Source organism: Falco peregrinus, chromosome Z (genome assembly GCF_023634155.1).
Source record: "Falco peregrinus isolate bFalPer1 chromosome Z, bFalPer1.pri, whole genome shotgun sequence".
NCBI classification, from domain to species: domain Eukaryota; kingdom Metazoa; phylum Chordata; class Aves; order Falconiformes; family Falconidae; genus Falco; species Falco peregrinus.
Window position 1 is genome coordinate 85370461 of NC_073739.1, and position 20377 is coordinate 85390837.

At 38.1% G+C, this 20377-nt stretch overlaps 1 protein-coding gene across 13 annotated transcripts in view; it reads left to right on the top strand.

Annotated features, from left to right (window-relative positions):
• NEDD4L (NEDD4 like E3 ubiquitin protein ligase) overlaps positions 1 to 20377 on the top strand; it is a 180086-nt gene that overhangs the window by 114643 nt on the left and 45066 nt on the right. For 9 of the 13 annotated variants that reach the window (XM_055790365.1, XM_055790367.1, XM_055790368.1 and 6 more), the window contains 6 exons: positions 10177 to 10227; positions 14189 to 14250; positions 14346 to 14448; positions 15358 to 15524; positions 18456 to 18588; positions 19725 to 19901. In XM_055790365.1, the coding sequence (XP_055646340.1) occupies positions 10177 to 10227; positions 14189 to 14250; positions 14346 to 14448; positions 15358 to 15524; positions 18456 to 18588; positions 19725 to 19901 (693 nt within the window). Of the gene's footprint in view, positions 1 to 6426; positions 6521 to 8512; positions 8714 to 10176; positions 10228 to 14188; positions 14251 to 14345; positions 14449 to 15357; positions 15525 to 18455; positions 18589 to 19724; positions 19902 to 20377 lie in introns of those variants that run through there. The other 4 variants (XM_055790362.1, XM_055790363.1, XM_055790370.1 and 1 more) reach the window with 3 other exon arrangements.

The following is a 20377-nucleotide window of genomic DNA, read 5'->3' on the forward strand; positions in this document are numbered from 1 at the left end:
GTGTGCACATGCATGGTTCTGCAGTCTTTTCCATGCATCTACCTCTCCATCCAGTATGTTTGTGGTGAAGTGCTGCAGGGAGAGGATGATCTCAGAATAGTTTAATATTGCATGCCCTTTGTCATCACCTGTCCCTGAAAGTGCACCCATCAGACCACTGCCTGCACAGGTGCCTATGTTGTGATCCAGGGCCACCAAATTATGTTTGTGTGAATGTCCTTCATGCAACCATTCTTGTCATGTTAGGTATTATCCACTGGTATTTCAGTGATTTGAAAAGTTTGTAAAGAGCATAGCTTTAATTTATTGAGAAAAAAATTAAATATAAGGTGTGTTCTGAACCTCATCAGACTGTTTCTGCTATGAGCCCTGCATAGTCCAGACCCTAATAATTTAGGCACATAGTTGTGTGCTGAGAGATGGTGCAGGGCATTTGTGGTCTGAGAAGAGTGTGGACTTCTGAGTATTTTACTTTCATCAGAAGCTGCAGGGATTGAAAAAATAGTAAAATTTACTATAGGGATTGTGTCAGGCAGCTCTGAATTCAAGCAGTATCTGGATTGGAATGTGGCATCTGTTTAAACAGTGCACAGTAAGAGGATGCAACAATTTGTAGGTCAGGAAGCTGAGAACATCATGATCAACTGAAAATGCCAAGGGAAGGTGGGTGGAGTGTTATTACCCAATCTGGTATTTAGCCAGGGAATCAAAACATCTCTGAAAACTGCAGTGGGGTTGTTGATTGATGATTGGTCAGGACTCACATGCACATCACAGGGAGGTGTTAACATACAGCAATACAGATTCTGTTGTATCTTCTAATTATTTTTTTTTCTTGCATCTTCCCTGTCTCTCTGTTCAGTACTTCAATTTCACCTACAAATGCTGATGAGACGTCACTCCAGTGGTTTGCAGGTTCTCAGGACGAGGTGACCAGAGTACATTTGCACACAACAAGAGAACATTCAGTGGGAACCCATTTGTGATTGTTCCCAACACACATCTGTCCTACCCCACCTACTCTGGCTTATGCCTCTGTGTTGCACTGTCCACGCTCTGCAGTTATGCCAGTGAAATTATTAGTAGGGTCACTTAGCAAACTAGATCAGGCAATTAATGTTCTGTTTTTAAAGCCAGCTTAATTTCTTGATCTAGTTCATGCAAGCACAATGGGAGGTACAAGATACTACAGTACCAAGGAGGGAACAAGCAGAAAGCATGGCATCAGGAATTACTTGATCTGCTTTTGTCACTATATGCTAATTGTAATGTAAATGGAAATTTCATTGCATGGATTGGAACTCTTACATCAGTCAATCCTTTATCTAAATTATTTCCTTATGTTTACTTAGTGAATGACTGGATGCAGCTGTTGATATATTACTTACAGTATCTTGTGAATGCCTGAGTCACACTGTTTCACAGTCATACGTCTTCATTGATACCATAACAGCACACAGGTGTTTGAGGTACTACATCTCAGGTGGTAGCTTGTAAACCACTCTTTTAGATTCATGTCACTGACATGAATTTATTGACACAGAAATAGTCTGAGTTGTGTATTTGGCATAATTACATACATATTTATGAAGCTTTGCTGCATAGCCAAAATATTTTTTTACTGCTGTTTGGACACTGTAAAATTTTCAGACACTTTCAGAAGTTTGTGCTGTGTTACTTGTGATCAGTTTTAACAACGTGGTATATTGGTCTGTTTTTAGCAACAGGAAGGTTTACAAAAGTACAAGACCCAAGGGCTATGGAGACAGTTGTTGATGGTGGAGGTGCATCTTAGGGGTCAGAAGGTGCAACAGGATTTCACGAATTTGACCTGTTGTTAAATTGCAACATTAAAGTCTTTGCTGGGAGGAGAATTGTGTATATCAGGAGTGTTTGTGTACACATATGTGGGGTTTTTTATAGTATTTTTCTGTTGATTAGGATTGTTTTGCTTTTCAAGTTCCTCTAAGACATACCAGTTGAATGATAATGTGTTAACTTGCCATCTGGCTGCTCCCATACCTTACATGGAAATATGTATGAATAATCATTATGAAAATGCAAGATGAAAATAAAAAGATAAACCAGAAAAGTATGTGTGAAAATTCAGCAGGGAAATACGTTAAAAAAAAAAACCACTAACTGGGGAATTATCTGCTAGAGATAACTGCTGAACTAGAGTATGTCAGGCAAAGTTTGAAGTAGTTCTTGAGTGTCTGGAGCTGGAAGCCTCTGCCTGAGCACAGGTCCTAGGAGAGAACTGCAGTTGCTCTTTTGCAAATGCTGGGTCTTTTGTCGATGTAATATGCCTACAGCTGGTCAGGCATGACCATACCTTCTTGCACAAACTACAGTAATTGAAAAAGAGGATTTTTTTTTCTACTTAGTAGTCACAGAATCATTGGGTGGGTGATGCTGTAAGGGACCTCTGGAGATTGTCTAGTCTACCCCCTGCTGAAATCCAAGTCAGAGTTGGTTGCTCAGGACCTTGTCCAACTGAGTTTTGTATCTGCTTGTGTCCACAGAGTATCTGCTAGAGGTAGAAAATCCACAGGGGTTTTAGGCAGCCTGTTCCCAGTATTTGATAAGTCTGACAGTAGTAAAGATTTGTCTGATGTTTAAATGGAATTTCCTGTGTTTCAGTTTCTGCCTGTTGCTGCTTGTCCTGTTGCTGGGCACTGCCAAGCCTGGCTGGATCCTCTTTACTGCCCCCAGTCAGATATTTATATTCATCGCTAAGAAGCTTAGTCCCTGTTGTCAATACCAACTGTGGCAACCAGTTGTTGACCTGCAAGATCTGCCCACTCCTGTTGCTGATCCTTTACATCATTCGTGCAACCTTTTGATGAAAGTCCACCCTGACCTGTTGTGCTTTGTTATTTTTGAACTTTTGATTTCTATTTTGGCTGGAATAAAGCTAAGCAGATTTAGGCTGCCTGTAGTAGTTACTCATGTGCACTCAGCTATTACTCAGATCTTGTCTTAGTTTGCAATGGTTACTGTAATGTCCTGGTTTATCTTATAGTGAATACTATATTTAGGCATACTTAAAGGCTAAGATTAAATAACAGGTGTACATCTGAGGTAATATTTATCTCTTACTCCAAAACTGAAATAAGCAGGTACTCCTGCAAGAACATGTCTTACAAGAAAATATAAGGGAGGAAGACTTTGATTGATGCATGCTTATCTAGAATCTCTTACTGAGTTGTGTTCCAGTCTTACTTGGAATTTTGTTTAAGAGGTACTTTATCTGTGTGACCCTCTTTCAGACAAATTAGTATGTGGGTCATTCTTTGAAGCTTATTAGAACCCTTCTTGAAGCATTGTCTTTCTGAATTTGAGATTATTTTGTAGTTTTGTTAAAACAACTAGTTGTCAATTATTAAGGGTCAATAACAGCTTAATTGTTAACTACAGACACTTTTCCTTCTGGAAAACAACAAACTTAAATGTTTGAAATTAAGATTAATAAAATGCTTTTGTCATACTTTTTCATTTTGAATATGACTCCCGCTTTGTGTCAGTACCAAGTAAAATTGAGCTGCATGTATGCCATCCTTAGTTTCAACTGTTTGTTTTGCACCTAGATGTTGATGAATGCTTTCCTTTCTATACTTTTTACTAGACTAAGGGCTTTTTAGGGTGGTGTAACTTTATCCCAGGCTTTTCTTACTGGCTTTGCAGCTTGGATATATATCAAGTTGCAGACTAATTTTTATAAGCATTTGGCTTGCAAGTGTCACCTTGTCATCTAAATCTCACATGCTGAACAGTTGTTTCACATTGTAAGTTTTTTGGCACAAGTTAGAATTTTAAAGTAGTTCTGTTGTTTTTTAAAACTTTTTAAGTCATTACCTACTTAAAACACTTAATAGTAATGAAGTGTTTTCTGGTGCCGTTGCCCTTAATGATAGCTATCTTCTAATCTTGATCTTTAATGATACCATAGGTAAAAGAGAAACTCTACTGCATAGTAGAATTATACATACATTTACTCTGTTCTAAATATGTTTTAAACTAGTATCTTTTTTTCTTCCAGCACTTATTCCTTATACTCCTTATCTTCAATTGCACATCTCTCCTCTTTTATATTACCTTGCTAAAAGGGAAAATCAGTTGCCTGAACCTTGGCTCCCAACAACAGTACCTAATTCTGAGACTTACTTCCTTTTGAAAGTGAAAAATAATTACAAGTATGCAAGTATAAAGTCCAGTGTAATGGTTCCTTAACACAAAGTCTGTGTGTGCTGTGCCTAAGAGGAAGCAATTAGTTGACTTTGAAGTTTCCTGGTGGTGTTTGGGAGATGGGATGGGAGGGAATAGAAGATGGAAGGAGAGAATGAATTATTCCATCACTTCTGGGTTTTCTGAGCTTCTGCTACTGCCTGTACTGGCTGGCTTGAGATATGCACAAGGGTTGAGTGGTTGATAGCAAAATACTTCCTCCTGTTGGCTCTCACCATGCAACTTTAGTTCTTTTTGCAATGGGTTGGCATATCTGTATGCAAACTTTTGGGGTTTGCAGTTCGATTTGTGTAAGTTTTGGGGTAGAATGGGTGGTTAGTTTTTCTGTGTTTGGGACTTCTGGGAACTTTAAGGGCCTGTGTGGAGTGATTCTTGTACTGCATTTTATTAAATTTGCTCCTGACCAACAGTTGCTCAACTTACTGAATTTTTGGTATTGTTTTTTGAGGTGAGTAATATTAGGTGATAAATTTAACTAGCAGTTTGAGTGAAACATTTAACGTTAGATTTTATTTTAATGTAGAATTGACTCATTTGAGTATTGAAGCAGGATTGTCTCCCTTTATTTTCTTTACATTGGACATTGCTTAAAACAAATGTATTGCGCTGGATGGGTGCCATGAACCTCACCAGATTAGGCATCCTTTTTCCCATTATAATTTGCTGGCTGTCAGAGGTTTTGTCTGTACTTGGGATTCAGTGATAGTGACCAGGTTTCATTGTAACCTGTGTCTGTGTTGATGTAACAGATGGGCAGAGCGACTCCAGGCATCCCGCAGCTGTGGGTGCTGCTGGGGCATTCTAAAGAGGAAGCCATATGTTGAGAGTGACTATTTCTGACAACTCCAGCTGGTCATTAAGATTTTCTCATAAACCTGAAACAATAAAACTGGCAGTAAAGTTTTTGCTGGCAGCTGCAAGCTCTCTCCAGTGAACTAACTTTTTCTTCTGTTTACTGCTTAAAAAAATTCAGTAACAGCTTATCTTCATATAAGGTTATATAATGACCTATATAAAATATAGCTTAAAAGGACACATATAAGCACCATTGCCTAGCTGACAGCTCTAAAAAATTGTTCAGCAATTTTGATTGGTAAAATCTGTTTCAGGTTGTAGGTTGACAAGCATCTGCATCCTGTGTCTTTCACGTTAGGTGTGGATTAGTCACTATCTTGAAGGGGGGAAAAAAGATCAGATCTGAGCAGGAATTAGTGTAATATGCAACTAAACAGGCAAGCTTGTGGATTGGATAGCCCTTTTTTATTTTAGTGAGAAGGAGGTTCTTGAAACAGACATTGTGTAATGAGAAATGTGAAAAATAAGGTACTGGAAATTCAATACATAATAGAGTAGGAAAAGGGTTCATGTGGCTTGTGACATGCCTTTTCTGGAAGCAGGAAGCCCCATGATGAGAATGCCTAAATGTTAGAAACGTGGAGGCCTGCAATAAATTTTTTTCATAGAAAAAAATGTCCTAAAATGCTAAGTATGAGTATACTAACTTCCCTTAAATATTTTTTCTTATAAATGTACTTGCATAGTCAAGGGTTGTCATAAAGATTCAGTTTTACAGGAACCTTAGTACTGATGAAGGATGACCATATTCATGCTAGGAGTAGCTGAGGAAGTCTTGGGTTTTTAACTGTCACTGCTGCTTACTGGCAGAGCCAGGCTAGAACTAAGGATTTTCCAGTTCTACTCTAAACTACAGACAGACAGATTTTGTTGGTTCTTTACAGCTGCTTTAAAGGCTGTAAAAAATTTACTTTTTACTCCTGAAATTCGGTCTGGGTAGAAGGGAAGACTTTTAACGTCAGTCTGGACTTTGTACAGTTCTGACAGCCCAGGTTACCATTGCCAGACTGCAAAGTATCTGGATGTACCAGATAAAATCAGTTATTCAATGGGGATGCAGCAGTTCTCATGATTTCTAGGTATGTTAAAATCAGATAAATATGTGGTATACTTACAACATGTCTACTTACAGAATCTATCAGATACCTCAGGCTTGCATGTAAGTCGCCTGTGTGTATGTCTGTTTAGAAATACCCTGAGGAAACTTTATTGTCTTGTTTCCTTATATGCCCACCATCTGCACCAGCCTACGGTGTGGTTTCCTCCCCGTCTTGGGTGCAGAGAAAGGACCCTCTTCCCCACATATATAGTGAAACTCCATCCGTTTCTGGTCACAGTTCTGCTTCTAACCAACCTGAAAATTTTCATGAGTTTGGTTTCTTTGAACTAAAAGCTGCGTGAACAGATCTAAAAACAGGTATATCTTTTCTTTCAAGTAGCCAATATTTGATTAACTGTATTGAAGCAAGAGGTGGAAGGTACTTGGTATTTGCCAATATTGAGGGAGAAATATGTTAATTCTCTTAAGAGCTACGCTTGCTGCCAGGTTTTTCCAGTAATTGCTAGGAAGAAGATTAATTGTCAAAATTCAGTAGTGAAATTCTATTAGCTATTTTTACTTAAACTTGGAAAAAATAGAGGCTCCTTGGTGCAGATATTCTTCCTGTGTTGTTCCATGGGCATATAATGCAGCAGTATGTGTCCACGCTTTGGGGATCATGGGACTTTATGCTATCTTTGAGGCAGAAACAGAATTGTTACGATGTTATAATATAAAATATGAATTTTAATATTAAACTTAATGCTCTGCTATGAGAAATGTGTGAACTTTGGCTTTGGAGCAGCAGTATGCACTTCCTGGAATTCCGTGCATAGCGTGGTTATAAATAAGCAGCAGGTTATTTGGGAATCACTAGGGCTGATATCTGGTATCATAAACAGTATCTGGGAGAAACTTTTCCCTGACAGTTGATTTTTGAAGAATGCAATTTGCTTTATTTTGAAAATTCCTATCTTATTAATGAATGCCAAGTATACATCAAGCACAGTGACCAGCTCACAAAGCAAACACATATATGCTATTTAATTACTTTAAACCTCATCTGTTGCCAAGATTTCATTCCTTTGATTATTGAATATAACATCTCCAATCAAGATTAGAATTCTTCACGTTTAGCTAAGATACTAAAATGGTAAGTGTATGATTGCCAATGTATGATTTAAGTCTGGCTTTAAGATAAAATAATTTTAAAGGGAGCTATCTTGTTATTTGTGCATGTGTCTATAGCATTGGAAACATATTTGTATTCAAATAAATAGGCTTTTAAAAGTCTTCAGAAAAGTATTCCCTTTGTTGTTGAAGCTCTTGAGAAGCTACAAGAATTAGTGTTTTCTGCTTCATTGTTATGTTTTATTAACTTATTCTTATCTGATGTAGAACATCATGGTTATAGGAGAATTTGGGGGGTGGAGTAGCTGCAAGAACAGAACCACTCCATTCATTGGCATAAATTTTAGATTTCATGTATTAAAAAGGTCTGGGTGTTACGAGCAGGTGATTTCTCATCAGAGATTTCTGTTTGATGCCCCGCACTCAGCAGAACGGGCTGGGGAAGCCTGGCTCTGTACCGGCCTGGCAGTGCCCAGTGCCCTGGGCTCAGGGACACAGCCCATGTACCCCCAGCAGCCTGCCTTTGCCATGGCAGTTCCGCTTGGGTGCAGCAGCTGGCACTGCCTGGGACGCATGTATGCACCCCCACCATGGCCTGTTCACGTTCTTCACTTCTTCCCAGGTCCCCCGGTGGGGCTCTGGCTGACCTCTGTGGCTTTGTCCCCATGACGCAGGTTATTGGCAGTTTCCTGGGTCACTGTCCTCTCTAGTCTTCCTGCACCAGTGGTAGGGCCGTGCAGCTGCTTGCAGTGCATGCCTGTTCCTCTCCTGCCTGTGCCACAGCCCTGGAGCCAGGCAGGCGCCGTTCCACTTGGCCTCCCCATGGTGAGGATCTCTGATCCCACTCTAGCCCATACCAGCCTTATCTGGTCAGTGAGAGAGGAGCAAATGCAGCCCAGGCCTCGTTTTGTCTGTGTGGTGCTTTTGGGTAGGTCTTCTCATTGACAGCTGTCCATATGGCCATGTCACTGGGTTACCTTGTGTTTGGAACAGCCTGTGCATTTTTGATTTACAAAAACATATCTGCATTTCAGGCTATTTGTTTCAGTTGGGCACATTTCAGGTCAGAATTATTGTAAGATAAAAGATTTCCTCGGTCGTGGGTGGATTGTGAAAGAAAGAATTAAGCACTGGTGGGAATTGAGAGTGTACAGCAGCATGACATGGCTGGTATCCCTCTTGTGTTCCCATCTGTGAGGACCCTGTATTCACCTCAGGAGAGCTTTTACAGCCCTGAGTGTAGGTGTTTGGTTAAGCTCCGAGGAGAGAAGAGTGGGAGATGGCTTCTCCTGGGAAGGGGCCAGAGGAACAAGCTCCCAGTGCCCCATGATGCAGCTGTCACTTCCATTGGGGTGCAGAAGCTGCCCATATCCTCTGGGGACCTGGTTGCATGAAGAAAGGCTTGGAATTACCTTCCACAGTGGCTCCCCTCAACAGAAGGTGATGCTATTAATCATAGAAATTATTAAATGCTCAAGTAGTTTTGAGGTGTCTGTAAGTGATAAGATTAACACTCAAGCGGTGCTTTAAAGTTGTAATTTACTTAAAGAAATCACAGTCCATTCAGTACGCAGATATTTCCAGCTAGATATGTTGATTGAATATGTAGAGACAATATTGTTTTGTGAGAAAATTGATGAGAGTACACATTTTCCCTCTCAAAATTTATCGTTGATTTGTCCACCTCTGCTACTATTTCATGTTTCTTTTGTTCTGCCTGTCCTTGTAAGTGGATTGTTGGAAGTGCACTGAGATACCTTGTGTGAATTTTTATGCTCTTTAAAGTGGGTAGGTATGTATGGGTGGTTAAGCCTGAGCATCTTCAGGAATCACTTGGGTATTGTAAAGATCAGTTAGGTCTTTGAACTTCCTGAAGAACTCTCTTTATCCTGTCATCTTCATAGCCGTCAAATGGATATGGAATATAGTTGGCAGAGTTATGAATAGCGGTTTAAATACCCAATAATAAAGGTATTGTTAGATGGAGACTAGGTCCTGCTGTGGCTTATCAGTGATTACCTCCGTAGGAGAAGGTGCCTTTGGCTTTTTCGCTCTGAGAGAAGGTGGTGATCAGATAGTGAAGAACACACAGGAAAGTGGTGTTTATCCCTTCTATATGGACATAACTGTGCATAAGTGAATTTCTGATGGTGCTGTGTGGCTTGAATGTTGGTATAACTGCATCCACATGCTTAACTTGAAGTGGCGTATGAATGGTTAAGTCTTCAAGTGGGAAATGCAGGATTGCTCAGAAGGCTGGTTATAAGGGTTTGTAACTGTTCCTCAGGAACTAAGCATATCGAATTAATGGAACAGCGTTCTTTAAAAAACCCAAAAAAGTTCTGAGACTTTGCTTTCTGTTTGGTAAAGTGATAAAACAAGTGTTTATTTTGGAGAAAAATGTTTGTAATTAATTCAGTTCTGTCTTCACTGTTTCGATGTTAGGTTACCCTCCCTTCCCTGTCAGAGTTTTTCCTTTAAAAAAAAAGAACAAAGGAAAAAGTCCCTGAGGTTTGACACAAACATTTCAATGACATGGTGAACTGTAATATCACTCTGCTTTTTGATGCATGACTGAATCATGGAAAGAGTAGATTATTACTTTGTGCTTTGAATTATGCATAGGTTGTCAGAGGAAACAGAATTTCATCAGTACATAACATACATACTGTGGACTAAGAAGCCATTTTGAACTGTCACAGAAAGTGCTCTGCTGAGATAGATAAATTACAACAACAAATAAGGTGCAACAATGAAGGGTTGGAAACCAGTAACTGCTAAGATAATGGTACTTGACCATCTTTATTTTTGCTTCATTGTGACTGGATTAGTGTTTATAATTTTTTTTGCTTTTCTGATGTAAAATTACTCCTTATGCTGTCTTTTTTTTTTGTATTTGACAGACTAGAGACGACTTCCTGGGTCAAGTGGATGTGCCACTTAGTCACCTTCCGGTAAGCAGTGCTTTGGTCTCATCATGCTCCTTTTTTTCATCACCAGATATGAAAAACCCTGATGTTACGTAGATTTTATTTCCATAAGTAGTCCAGTTAAATTTTCTTAAAGCAAACATTCCTAGCATAGCATTAGAGGCTTAAAAAAAAATGTTATGGACAACAAAGCCCCACTGTGCACAGGAATTGGGAGAAACAGTTCCCTTTGCAGAGACAAGGAATACAGTTGTGGTCTGTCTGTTACCTGTTAAATTCCTCAACATCCAGGAATCACTTCTTACTGGATTATTAAAATCCTGGTCTTGTCTGAGGCAGTTAATGATGACACGTGGCCAATAGGCTGGTTGTTTCTCACCTTGTTTCTCACCTTACCATTGGTGATTATTGTCCTATTAATCTTCTGGCTTCTTCCTTTTTATGATTTTGGTTGAAAAATGATTATGATATGGTTGAAACAGCTGTATTCTTTCTTAGCAAACTCAGTTTCCTACAGAACTTCTGTTAAAGCATTGAAAAAACCCCACATTTTTGGGGTCCTATTTGTCTGATTTTCTGTCCAAGTAATACGCTGCTAAGGTTGTTGGATAGTAGTTCTGTTTGGGAAAGTGGGTAGTACGTTTTGATATTGCTTCAAACTTTGTAAAGGCAACTCATGGACTGAAACCAGAGGAACTGCTGAACCAGCATGACAGGATCTTAAGAAGTTACAAAAATTCAGTTCCTGTGAAAATTCTTTATTTCATGGGTAGATTTGCTTCAGATTTAGTTTTTCAGTATTTTGTGTGGCCTTTTCTTTTTTCTTAGCAGACAAGAATCCAAAATGAACTTTGCAGAAAATGTTTGTTGTTAAAAAGCATTTCTTCTGTCTTTTGTATTCACATTGTGCTTCATCCTATGCTTCAAAGCTGAATTCAGTCACTGTCAAAAGAACTGAAGGTAGAAAGGGACAAGGCTCAGAAAGTATGAAACACTGCAGTTGGTTTTCATCTTCTTTGTAAATATTAAAAAAAGACACTTTCTACTTCACAGTTTTCTAGTAAATTCTGCATATATATGTTTGTATTTATGTGGTGATTGCTTCAGACTTGGTATAAGTGTTTTCTGATACTATATAATATCTTGAATGACTAATACTGTCTGGATTTAGTTAATATTTTTTAAACGTTGAACGAGTTAATCTTACTTCCATGAACTTGGAGAGGGGTTCTTTGTACTTGAATGGGTGACCATGGGAACGGTGGAAGCTATTGAAAATGTTTGCATCAAAATAAGGTGTCAGTTTTAGTATGACTGTTGATATTTGTGTCTTAATTTGACTTCTTTCTATTGATGGATGTTATTGTGGCAGGAAAATGGTTTTGTAATTACTTTCACAGTGATGCTTATTTTGATATGTCTATTATGGTTGATCTGCCACTGTTGTGGTTGGCTTATAAACTGTAATAGTTGAAAAATGTGATGGAACAATCAGAAATGTATTCTGATGAAAAATGACTCATTCCTTTCTCATATGAGCTTATGTCTTGTGAGCTATATTGTGTGGTATTATTTTATCCATACTTGTGTGTGTATGGATGTATTTCCATGTATCCATATGCAGAGACATTATCTAAATAGCCTGTACTTATCCATAGAAGAAGTCCTCCAGTGTTAAGCTACGTGTGTCCTGCAAACGATGTACTATGAAATATAAAATGATGAGGGACGTATTAGTGTGTGCCTATTTTGCGGAGTCAGGTAGTATTTTAAAGTTCCTTTTTAGTAAATGTTATTTTTAATAATTAAACACCATTAGCAAAATTTGAGATGGAGCTACAGAGATGTCACACACTTTCTGTGAGCTGTTTTGAGGAATGAGTAGCTTTTTGTTTTCCTTCTGTATTCTGTAGGAAGAAAACAACTCGTTTCACTGGGGGCTTACATAGAACGTGAGCATGCATATCTCTTTCTAGCTCATATTTGAGCGGAATACTAAACTTCTTCAAATTGTTTTAAAGTCATCTACTATCTTTACATAGAAAATCCAACATTTAAAAATTTCCTGGATCAGCTGCTCCACTGCTACTGAAGAACAAAATCCATTGTGCTAAAATGATGAAATTTTGCAGTCCAGAACTTTGCATTTCCTTGTAGGCTCGCTAGAAAGTGAATGTGATTCCTGTACAATATCCTTCTTCATTCTCCTTCTTTGCAGACAATTTCTTTGGCTCCAGAAGTTGCTTTTTTTCCTCCAAAAATTTTCTTTGGCAAAACCTGCAATATGTGTCTCAGAATAGTTGCTCTTTCTATAGCTGTAATGTAGCAGTCTCTCCACAGGTTGCATACTGCCTCTGGACGTGTTCTCATACTCTACTTAAGGTGTGTGTACTAATCTGATTTTCAGGGAAACATACCGTGTATCTTTATGTTCTAATCTATATTTCCTCATCCATCATTCCAGTACCTTAATAAGAGCCATTGTGGTATATTTATTAACAAATATTTGCTTTCTCATTCTAGCTGTACTACTGATTTGTTTGTCAAAATCCTTGTTTTCTTTAATACTATCTAATAGTTAACTAAAAAATTTGGTAAAAATACCCAGCTTCTTATTTTATATGTATTACAGTTGAGTGCTAAAAAGCAGTACTTTTTAATCATGTGTGCCTTGATGTCCTCTTGGTTTTGTTAAAATCTACTATCTCTGAAAATAACATGAAATCTGTCTCTCACAGATGAAGCGGACACTCAGTGCAGGAAATGCCTTGCAGGATAAGAGTTCAGTCAGTGAAAAGAAGGTCTATATGGTATTTGATACAATACCTGAAATAATGAGTTAGGATTGATTTTAAAATTCTTACTTACTGACTTTGAAATACAACAGACAACAAAGCTTTTAATGAATAATAATCTGGGAGATTATTCCGTGTTTAGGAAGGTTTAGTTAAAAAAAATGGACTGGAGAAGTATTCCTGGTTGGAGGGCTAGGACAGGGAAAGGATTTACAGATTTACTATTATTTTTTTTTTAGCGGATGGCAGACAGGCACAGTGTTCTGAGAAGCACCCACTATGTGCTCATTTTGAGAAAGTCCGGTGTGATCTAAGAAACTAGGTTTCTAGTCTTACTGTAGTGTCTGTTATAATGTGCTTGCTTTTACAGTGTAACACAGTTCATGCTTCCAATTTTGTCAGCCCAAATTGCACAATCCATACAGTACCCCAAACAATCAGCAGATCAGTGTGTACATGGATGTCCGATTCCCTTGTTTACCTCATCATTTTTAAATTCCTAGTTTTTTACCTGTAGCATTCATGCTCTCACAGACATGCAGGATGTAACTTATTTGATAAGAAATTCACATGTAATAGAAAGTTTTCAAGATTTAAGCCCTTATGAAACTTACAGTTAAGAGGAAATCAGAAGGATGTAATCTGTCAGCCTGGTAATATTACTTACGTACACCATAAAGGATTTTAAAATCTTTATTATTAATAATTTATATAATTATATACAATGTTAAATATATATTAATTTATGTAATTATGTACAGTTAATATATAGTTAATTATTTGAAAGAAGAAATTAAGACCAGCTGAGGAGTTTTATTTCATCACTTTCTAATGTGCAGAAAAAATAGTGCTTCAAAATAGATGCAACCTTTTCTGATGCAGCTGTTGGGTGACGGAATGAAGTTGGAAGGGGTTTGTTTAGTTGGTCTTGTCCACCTTTTTCTGAATTGTGAGTGTTGTACACGCTTTATATGTGAGACTTGGTTCATGCCATCACAGACATTTGCAGTGACATATCTTGAGGGCTGCTGCTGTAGCCCTGGGCTAACATCTAATGGTGGAGGTCTGCCTGCTCAGTGGTGTTAAAAGTCTCTTCTAGCATTTATACTGCATCTGGGATGTGAATGTTCTTTATATGCCTCTGTACTTGTGGGTAAGCCCTTTAATTTGTCATTTTCTTAAATGCTCAGACTGAAGACCCAGCCATGGAAAGGCCATACACATTCAAGGATTTCCTTCTCAGACCAAGAAGGTGAGAGTGAGGACCTTTGTATTTTAAAACATTTCTTACTTCAGGGTTTGTTTTTTTAAGAGTTGTTGAATGAAATGTACCTCCTTGTCTTCTAGCCACAAATCTCGTGTGAAGGGTTTCTTGAGACTGAAGATGGCTTATATGCCTAAAAATGGTGGCCAAGAGGAAGACAGCAGTGATCAACGGGATGAATCTGAGGTAAGGCTTAATGTTTGTGGAAGCATTCAAATTATTAGAGATTCAAATATAATTGTAGAAAAAGTTGTACCTTGAAAGATAAAACCCTGGTAGCAGTGTTAGTAGCAGCTTATTCTTCTCCCCCTCTCCAGTATTTTTTGTTTGGTTTAACTGTAACCTGGTGTTTTCTCAACCATTTCAAGTACTTCAAAGTGTTTCAGCTGCCACAATGAATTCCAAAATCTGTCTGACTGAGCTTTTGAGCAAGTAGAAGTGGAAGTCATGCCAAGCAGAAGATTTCAGAAGGTCTATGCAAGTAATTTGTAAACACGATGGTCTGTATTGGGTATCTCTTCTTCAGAGGCCATTTCAAAATATGTTTTATAAAATTTTTCTTTATTTTCTTGGCAGTGTTTGCTTTGCAGAGAATAAAACTCATGCAAGCAAAGCAGGTTTAAAGGCTTCTCAGCACTTTTAGCAGCCATCATCCATGTTAAGAATTAGCTGCAATTAGGGCTGTCAGAGTGAATGTCAGGCCAAGTTTGCCTTGCTAATAGTGTGCAGCAGTCATCTGTAACTTGGGAATGAGGGCTCTCATCCCAAGCCAAACATCTTTGAGTTCTAAAGTTAGCAGTTGGTTCTCTTTGGCTTCTTGACTAGAAGTCTGCATCTAGCCACCATTAGAACAAACGACCACATAAACACGTTTGGGAATCCCTGTTGTAATAGACTGATGGGTTTTTTTGTCATTGAAACGAGGTGTACACTGTAACCACAGAGATTATTCCATTTCTATATGGTTTACATTTAAGTAATTCTGAACTTCTTTCAGAGTCTGCACCTATATGGTAATATAAGCAACAGTGAAATAACTTCTCTTTAACTTGAGCTTTAAAATTCTTAAATTTTTCTTTTTAATTCATTCTTAAGCATGGATGGGATGTGGTTGATTCCAGTGACTCTGCATCTCAACGTCAGGAGGAGTTACCACCTCCTCCGCTGCCTCCTGGATGGGAAGAAAAGGTGGACAACCTGGGGCGGACTTACTATGTCAACCATAACAACAGGACTACTCAGTGGCATCGACCAAATTTAATGTAAGTAGCTCTATAGTGCAATGTTTTGTGGATGTGTGCAAAATCATCAATATGAGTAGGGTTTTTTTTTTTCAACAAACATAACCATTTTGAATTTACAAGTTCAAGGCTGGAAAAAGTCTCAAGACTTTTACAAAGCAATCGATAAGAGGCACACTGTTCCTTTCAGCAACAGATTTATCGTGATTTTGGTGCTGTGTACCTAAAAGAATATTCATGGAAACATTTTCACAGATGTGCTAGTAAATATATACTGGGAATACACACATGTATTCTGGGAAATTCTAGGAAATCTGAAGAGGTGGGAGGGAAGTCAGTGCATGTGCCTTAGAGAACTGGGAGACAGATGTGGTATTTTTCATTAAGAAATTTAACAGCAATAAATTACTTTCTTCTATAGAGACTGTTTAAAAGGTAAGGGGGGAAAAAAAGGCAACTCTATTAAGGTTAATCTGATTAGCTTTGAGGAGATCCTGATTATTATTCAGTGCATAGACTGCATTACCTATGTAGGCTGGTTGTGCTAGTGTGGAGGTCCTCTTCAATTTTATAAAGTTGTGGCAAGCTTACATTTTTAAAAATATGTATAATTTACAATGTTAAAAGTTACACTGAAATTGTATATTAGTCAAACATCTTGCTTTTATGTAGCGACTGTTCTTCCACTATTGCTTATTACAACAGTAATGGTTAATCTTTCTTGAATATTCATAATCATAGCTATATTATGCAAGTGTGTGTTGTCTTTATATAAGGCATTATTTGTTTTCTTGTCTGATGTGTTTATTCATAGCTAGAATTGAATTAATAGAATCATGGAATCATTTACATTGGAAAAAACCTTTAAGATCATTGAGTCCAACCATTAACCCAGCACTGCCAAGCCCACCACTAACCCATGGCCCTAAGTGCAGCATCTACACATCTTTTAAACACCCCCAGGGCTGGTGATTCCAGCACCCCCCTTGGCCACCCTTTCCATGACGGGATTTTTCCTAACATCCAATCTAAACTGCCCATGGCACAACTGGAGGCCGTATCCTGTTGTCCTAGTGCTTGTTACTTGGGAGAAGAGACTGACCCCCGGCTACAACCTCCTTTCAGGGGGTTGTAGAGAGCAAGAAGGTCTCCCCTCAGCCCTCTCCTCTCCAAGCTGACCCCCCCCAGCTCCCCCAGCCGCTCCCCATAGGACCTGTGCTCCAGTCCCTTGGTGTCTTTCTTGTAGCGGGAGGCCCAAAACTGCATGTGGTATTTGAGGTGCAGCCTCAGCAGTGCCTGTTTGTTCTGTATGTTTTGACCTGTTTACTATTGAACTATTTGAGCTATTTACTAAGCAATGCGTATTTTATCAAGTATGTCTCATCAATCACTATCAATATGATTGGTAATGGTCAATAAGTGTCTATAAAAAAGCAGATTTTATAAATTATTTGATTTAGAATCTGCTTGTAATCTGATTGTGCTAAATGAAGTCAAGAGTACGTGGATTCAGAAGTGTTTGACTGGGAGATACCAAAAAGTAATCATCGCTAGAAAGCATCATCATTAGATGGGTGTATAAAATGAAAGCCTTGGGGTTTGCTTTTAGCTAGGTATCATCACAGGTAGTTTGGAAAGAAATGCATAATTACTACTGATCAACTTTATGCATGGCACTAGGCTTGGTGAAGAGTGAAGATTTTAAAATGATGCTGTTTAGCCTTTAAATTCCATGGATTTATGAAACCACTATGAGCGGAAGGTCTTGTGAGGTTGAAAGTAGATCCTACTTTCAACATTACATAACCTCTCACATTTAGGCCAGTAACTCAGATACTAAGTTGGTCATCAAGGAAGGGCGTTGAATGCTTTACAGTCCATGTCTGCAGTAGGAACATGAGAGTAGTTTATTTCTCATAGTTATTTAAAATGCGCAGTGATAAAATGATTGCACAAAAAAGTTTTTGCTGAACATCACTGTCTTTCAAAGTTACGGTCCCTCATCCTGAAGGAAAGATTCAGATACAGTACTGCCTTCCAGCAGCATCTGCCTATTGAGTACTGAAGTAGAGGTTTATATCTGGCTGTGCACATTGCGGAGTCCCACCAGCCAGCCAGGTCTCCGTCCGGGGAACTCAGGTATTTTCCATTTCCACTACTGCTGGTGTGTGCTAAACTAGTGGATGTAGCCAGTTCAAAAAGTTATCCATACAGCAATAGCTTGCATTTGCTTTGGCTGTCACAGAAAGGAAAACAATAGTTGACATAAAGACAGGGACAAAGGTAAAATCTCTGGGTCAGGAATGATTCTGTTCATCACAGGAAAGGATGAGTAATGGTGGGCTAGTATATCTGAGTGTTGACTTCCATTTCTGGTCAGCTAACTTTGGTGTATAAAGAATGTTAATTCATAATAAATACATATTTGTAATATAATATATAGCACGTATATTATGTATAACATATGAATAATTCATAATAAAAAAATACATGACAAGTATAAGTTACTCCTGGGGAGATTCCAGCTGGATGCAAGAGGAAAATTTTTCACAATGAGAACAATCAACCAATGGAATAATCTCCCCAGGGGAGTGCTGGATTCCACAACACTGGACACCTCTAAGTTTGGGATGGACAGAATGCTGCTGGGCACCTTGTCTAGACTGTACTTTTGCCAAGAAAGGTTGGATGAGATGATCTTGAGGTCCATTCCAACCTGTAATTCTATGATTCTGTGACATTTGTGAAGTGCTTCCAGTTTTATTTACTTCAGATTGAGGGATTAAATAGCCGCCTATTCATGAGGCCTGACATATGCAAGAATAATGATTTTTATAATCAGAAGCATTAATGAGGTTTTCAAAGCAATGGACAAAGTAGGTATTGCAGTTTAACATTGATTATTTTCTTGTTCTTTTCTCTTTCACATGCTTTCAATTCCCCACTATCCAGTGATGTGGGATCTGATTCAGATAACAATATCAGGCAAATAAACCAAGAAGCAGCCCATAGGCGGTTCCGCTCTAGGAGACACATTAGTGAGGATTTGGAACCAGAACCTATGGAGAGTGGAGACATTCCTGAGGTATGTAAAAGTCTTGGGTTTATGAAGTTGACTGAACTTTGAGCTGATGTGTTTCTCATTTATAAGCTAATTAAAACCTACATAGGAATGTTTTTACATGGCATTTGTGGAAATTGCCTTAGTGACACAATAAAAATCCTAAACAGAGCCATACTTTCAAGGTCCCATGCCTTTATGTGTGCCTGATAATACCTGTATAGTATTAAATACTATGCAAATGCTGGGAGAAACATTTATAATTCCAAGCATTGCTTGTTACATATATATCTTGATAGAAACACTTTAAATGTTCTTCTTGGAATAACAGTGGAATAAATTGTAAAAAGAAAGCAAGCATACTGGCTGGAATTGCCATGTACTTCAGTTTTCTTTAGTGTCTTGATTTAGAAAAAAATAAGCTGCTGATTTTTTTCCCCAAATACTTGGTTTTAGTTGGAATTCTGAGATGTTATTAATTGAGGTGAGTGTTTAATTTACAGCTAGACTAAAGAAATTAAATTTTGTAGATATTTGTAGGCCTAAGTGAGAGTTTGTGCAAAGCTCTAATCCTATTCAGCTTTAAGGAATATTTTACTATGTCAATCACAGACAAAATTCTTTGTGAAAGCTGTTTTTGCCTCACTAAACGTTATTCAGACCAACAAATAGGTTGCTGAAACTGTTGTTGCACTTGTCACCTGTTAATATGTGATTTGCAGATACTAATGAGTACTTTCTATTATGCTTTTCATTGTAAAATAAAATATAATCAGTTGTTTCTTACAAAGTTTTAGAAAGAGTGCAGAATTAGTTAGTTTTGCACAAAATTTTAGATGGAACTACTTCAATGAGAGCTTTTTTTTATGCATCTTTTCATCTACGTCATTCTCTGTGTTGAATCATAAAGCTTTGTGTCACCATCAACATGAAGACTGTTTTGAAGTCAACATGAAAACTGTTTTTCCTTGTGTCTACTTCACACTGAGTAGAATGTTTGTTTGTGTGTTCTAGGGATTGGTTTATTTCATTAAATATTAAGGCTGGCTATCCTATCACACCCGTGTTTGTCACAATTAGGAGGTCACATAGAAGGCAAAAGGAAAGGAGACTCGGTCTGTCTTTATAAATCCTTAACGTAGTTTCTTCTCTTTTGTTAGCCTTGGGAAACCATTTCAGAGGAGGCAAGTGCAAGTGGAGATTCCTTAAGCTTGTCATTGCCACCTCCTCCTGCATCTCCAGTATCCCGTACCAGTCCTCAGGAGCTATCTGAGGAACTGAGCAGAAGACTTCAGGTCACTCCTGATTCCAATGGGGAACAACTCAGTTCTTTGATTGTATGTGACATGCTGCTCTTTCTATATAAACCTCTATTACTGTAATCTTCTGTTAGTTTGACAAGATCTGAATAATTGACACGGATGGGTAGTAATTGCTGGTCTCAGAAAAACCTGAGCATACAGTTAAAATTATCTTTCAAAAAATGCATCATCATTTCACCATAAAGCAAACAGCCTTGAACAACAAAATTCCTCGATTTAGATTTAATGTTTTCTTCTGTGCATTTATCTTCAGAATCTGCTGCCGTTACACCTTTAGTGAAACAAAATACGTAATACTAGAGAGTATCAAGCTAAGAATGTCTAAAGGAGAGAGGAAAAACTGCTAATGCTGTTTCAGTCATCCATTTTACAAAATGATTAAGTTCAGTATTTTAACTGTACACATTTATATTAAAGCATGTGCTTTCTTACATTAGGCTTTTAAAAACCCCTCATCAAAACTGGATCAAACACTTACAAAGGATTAGTAT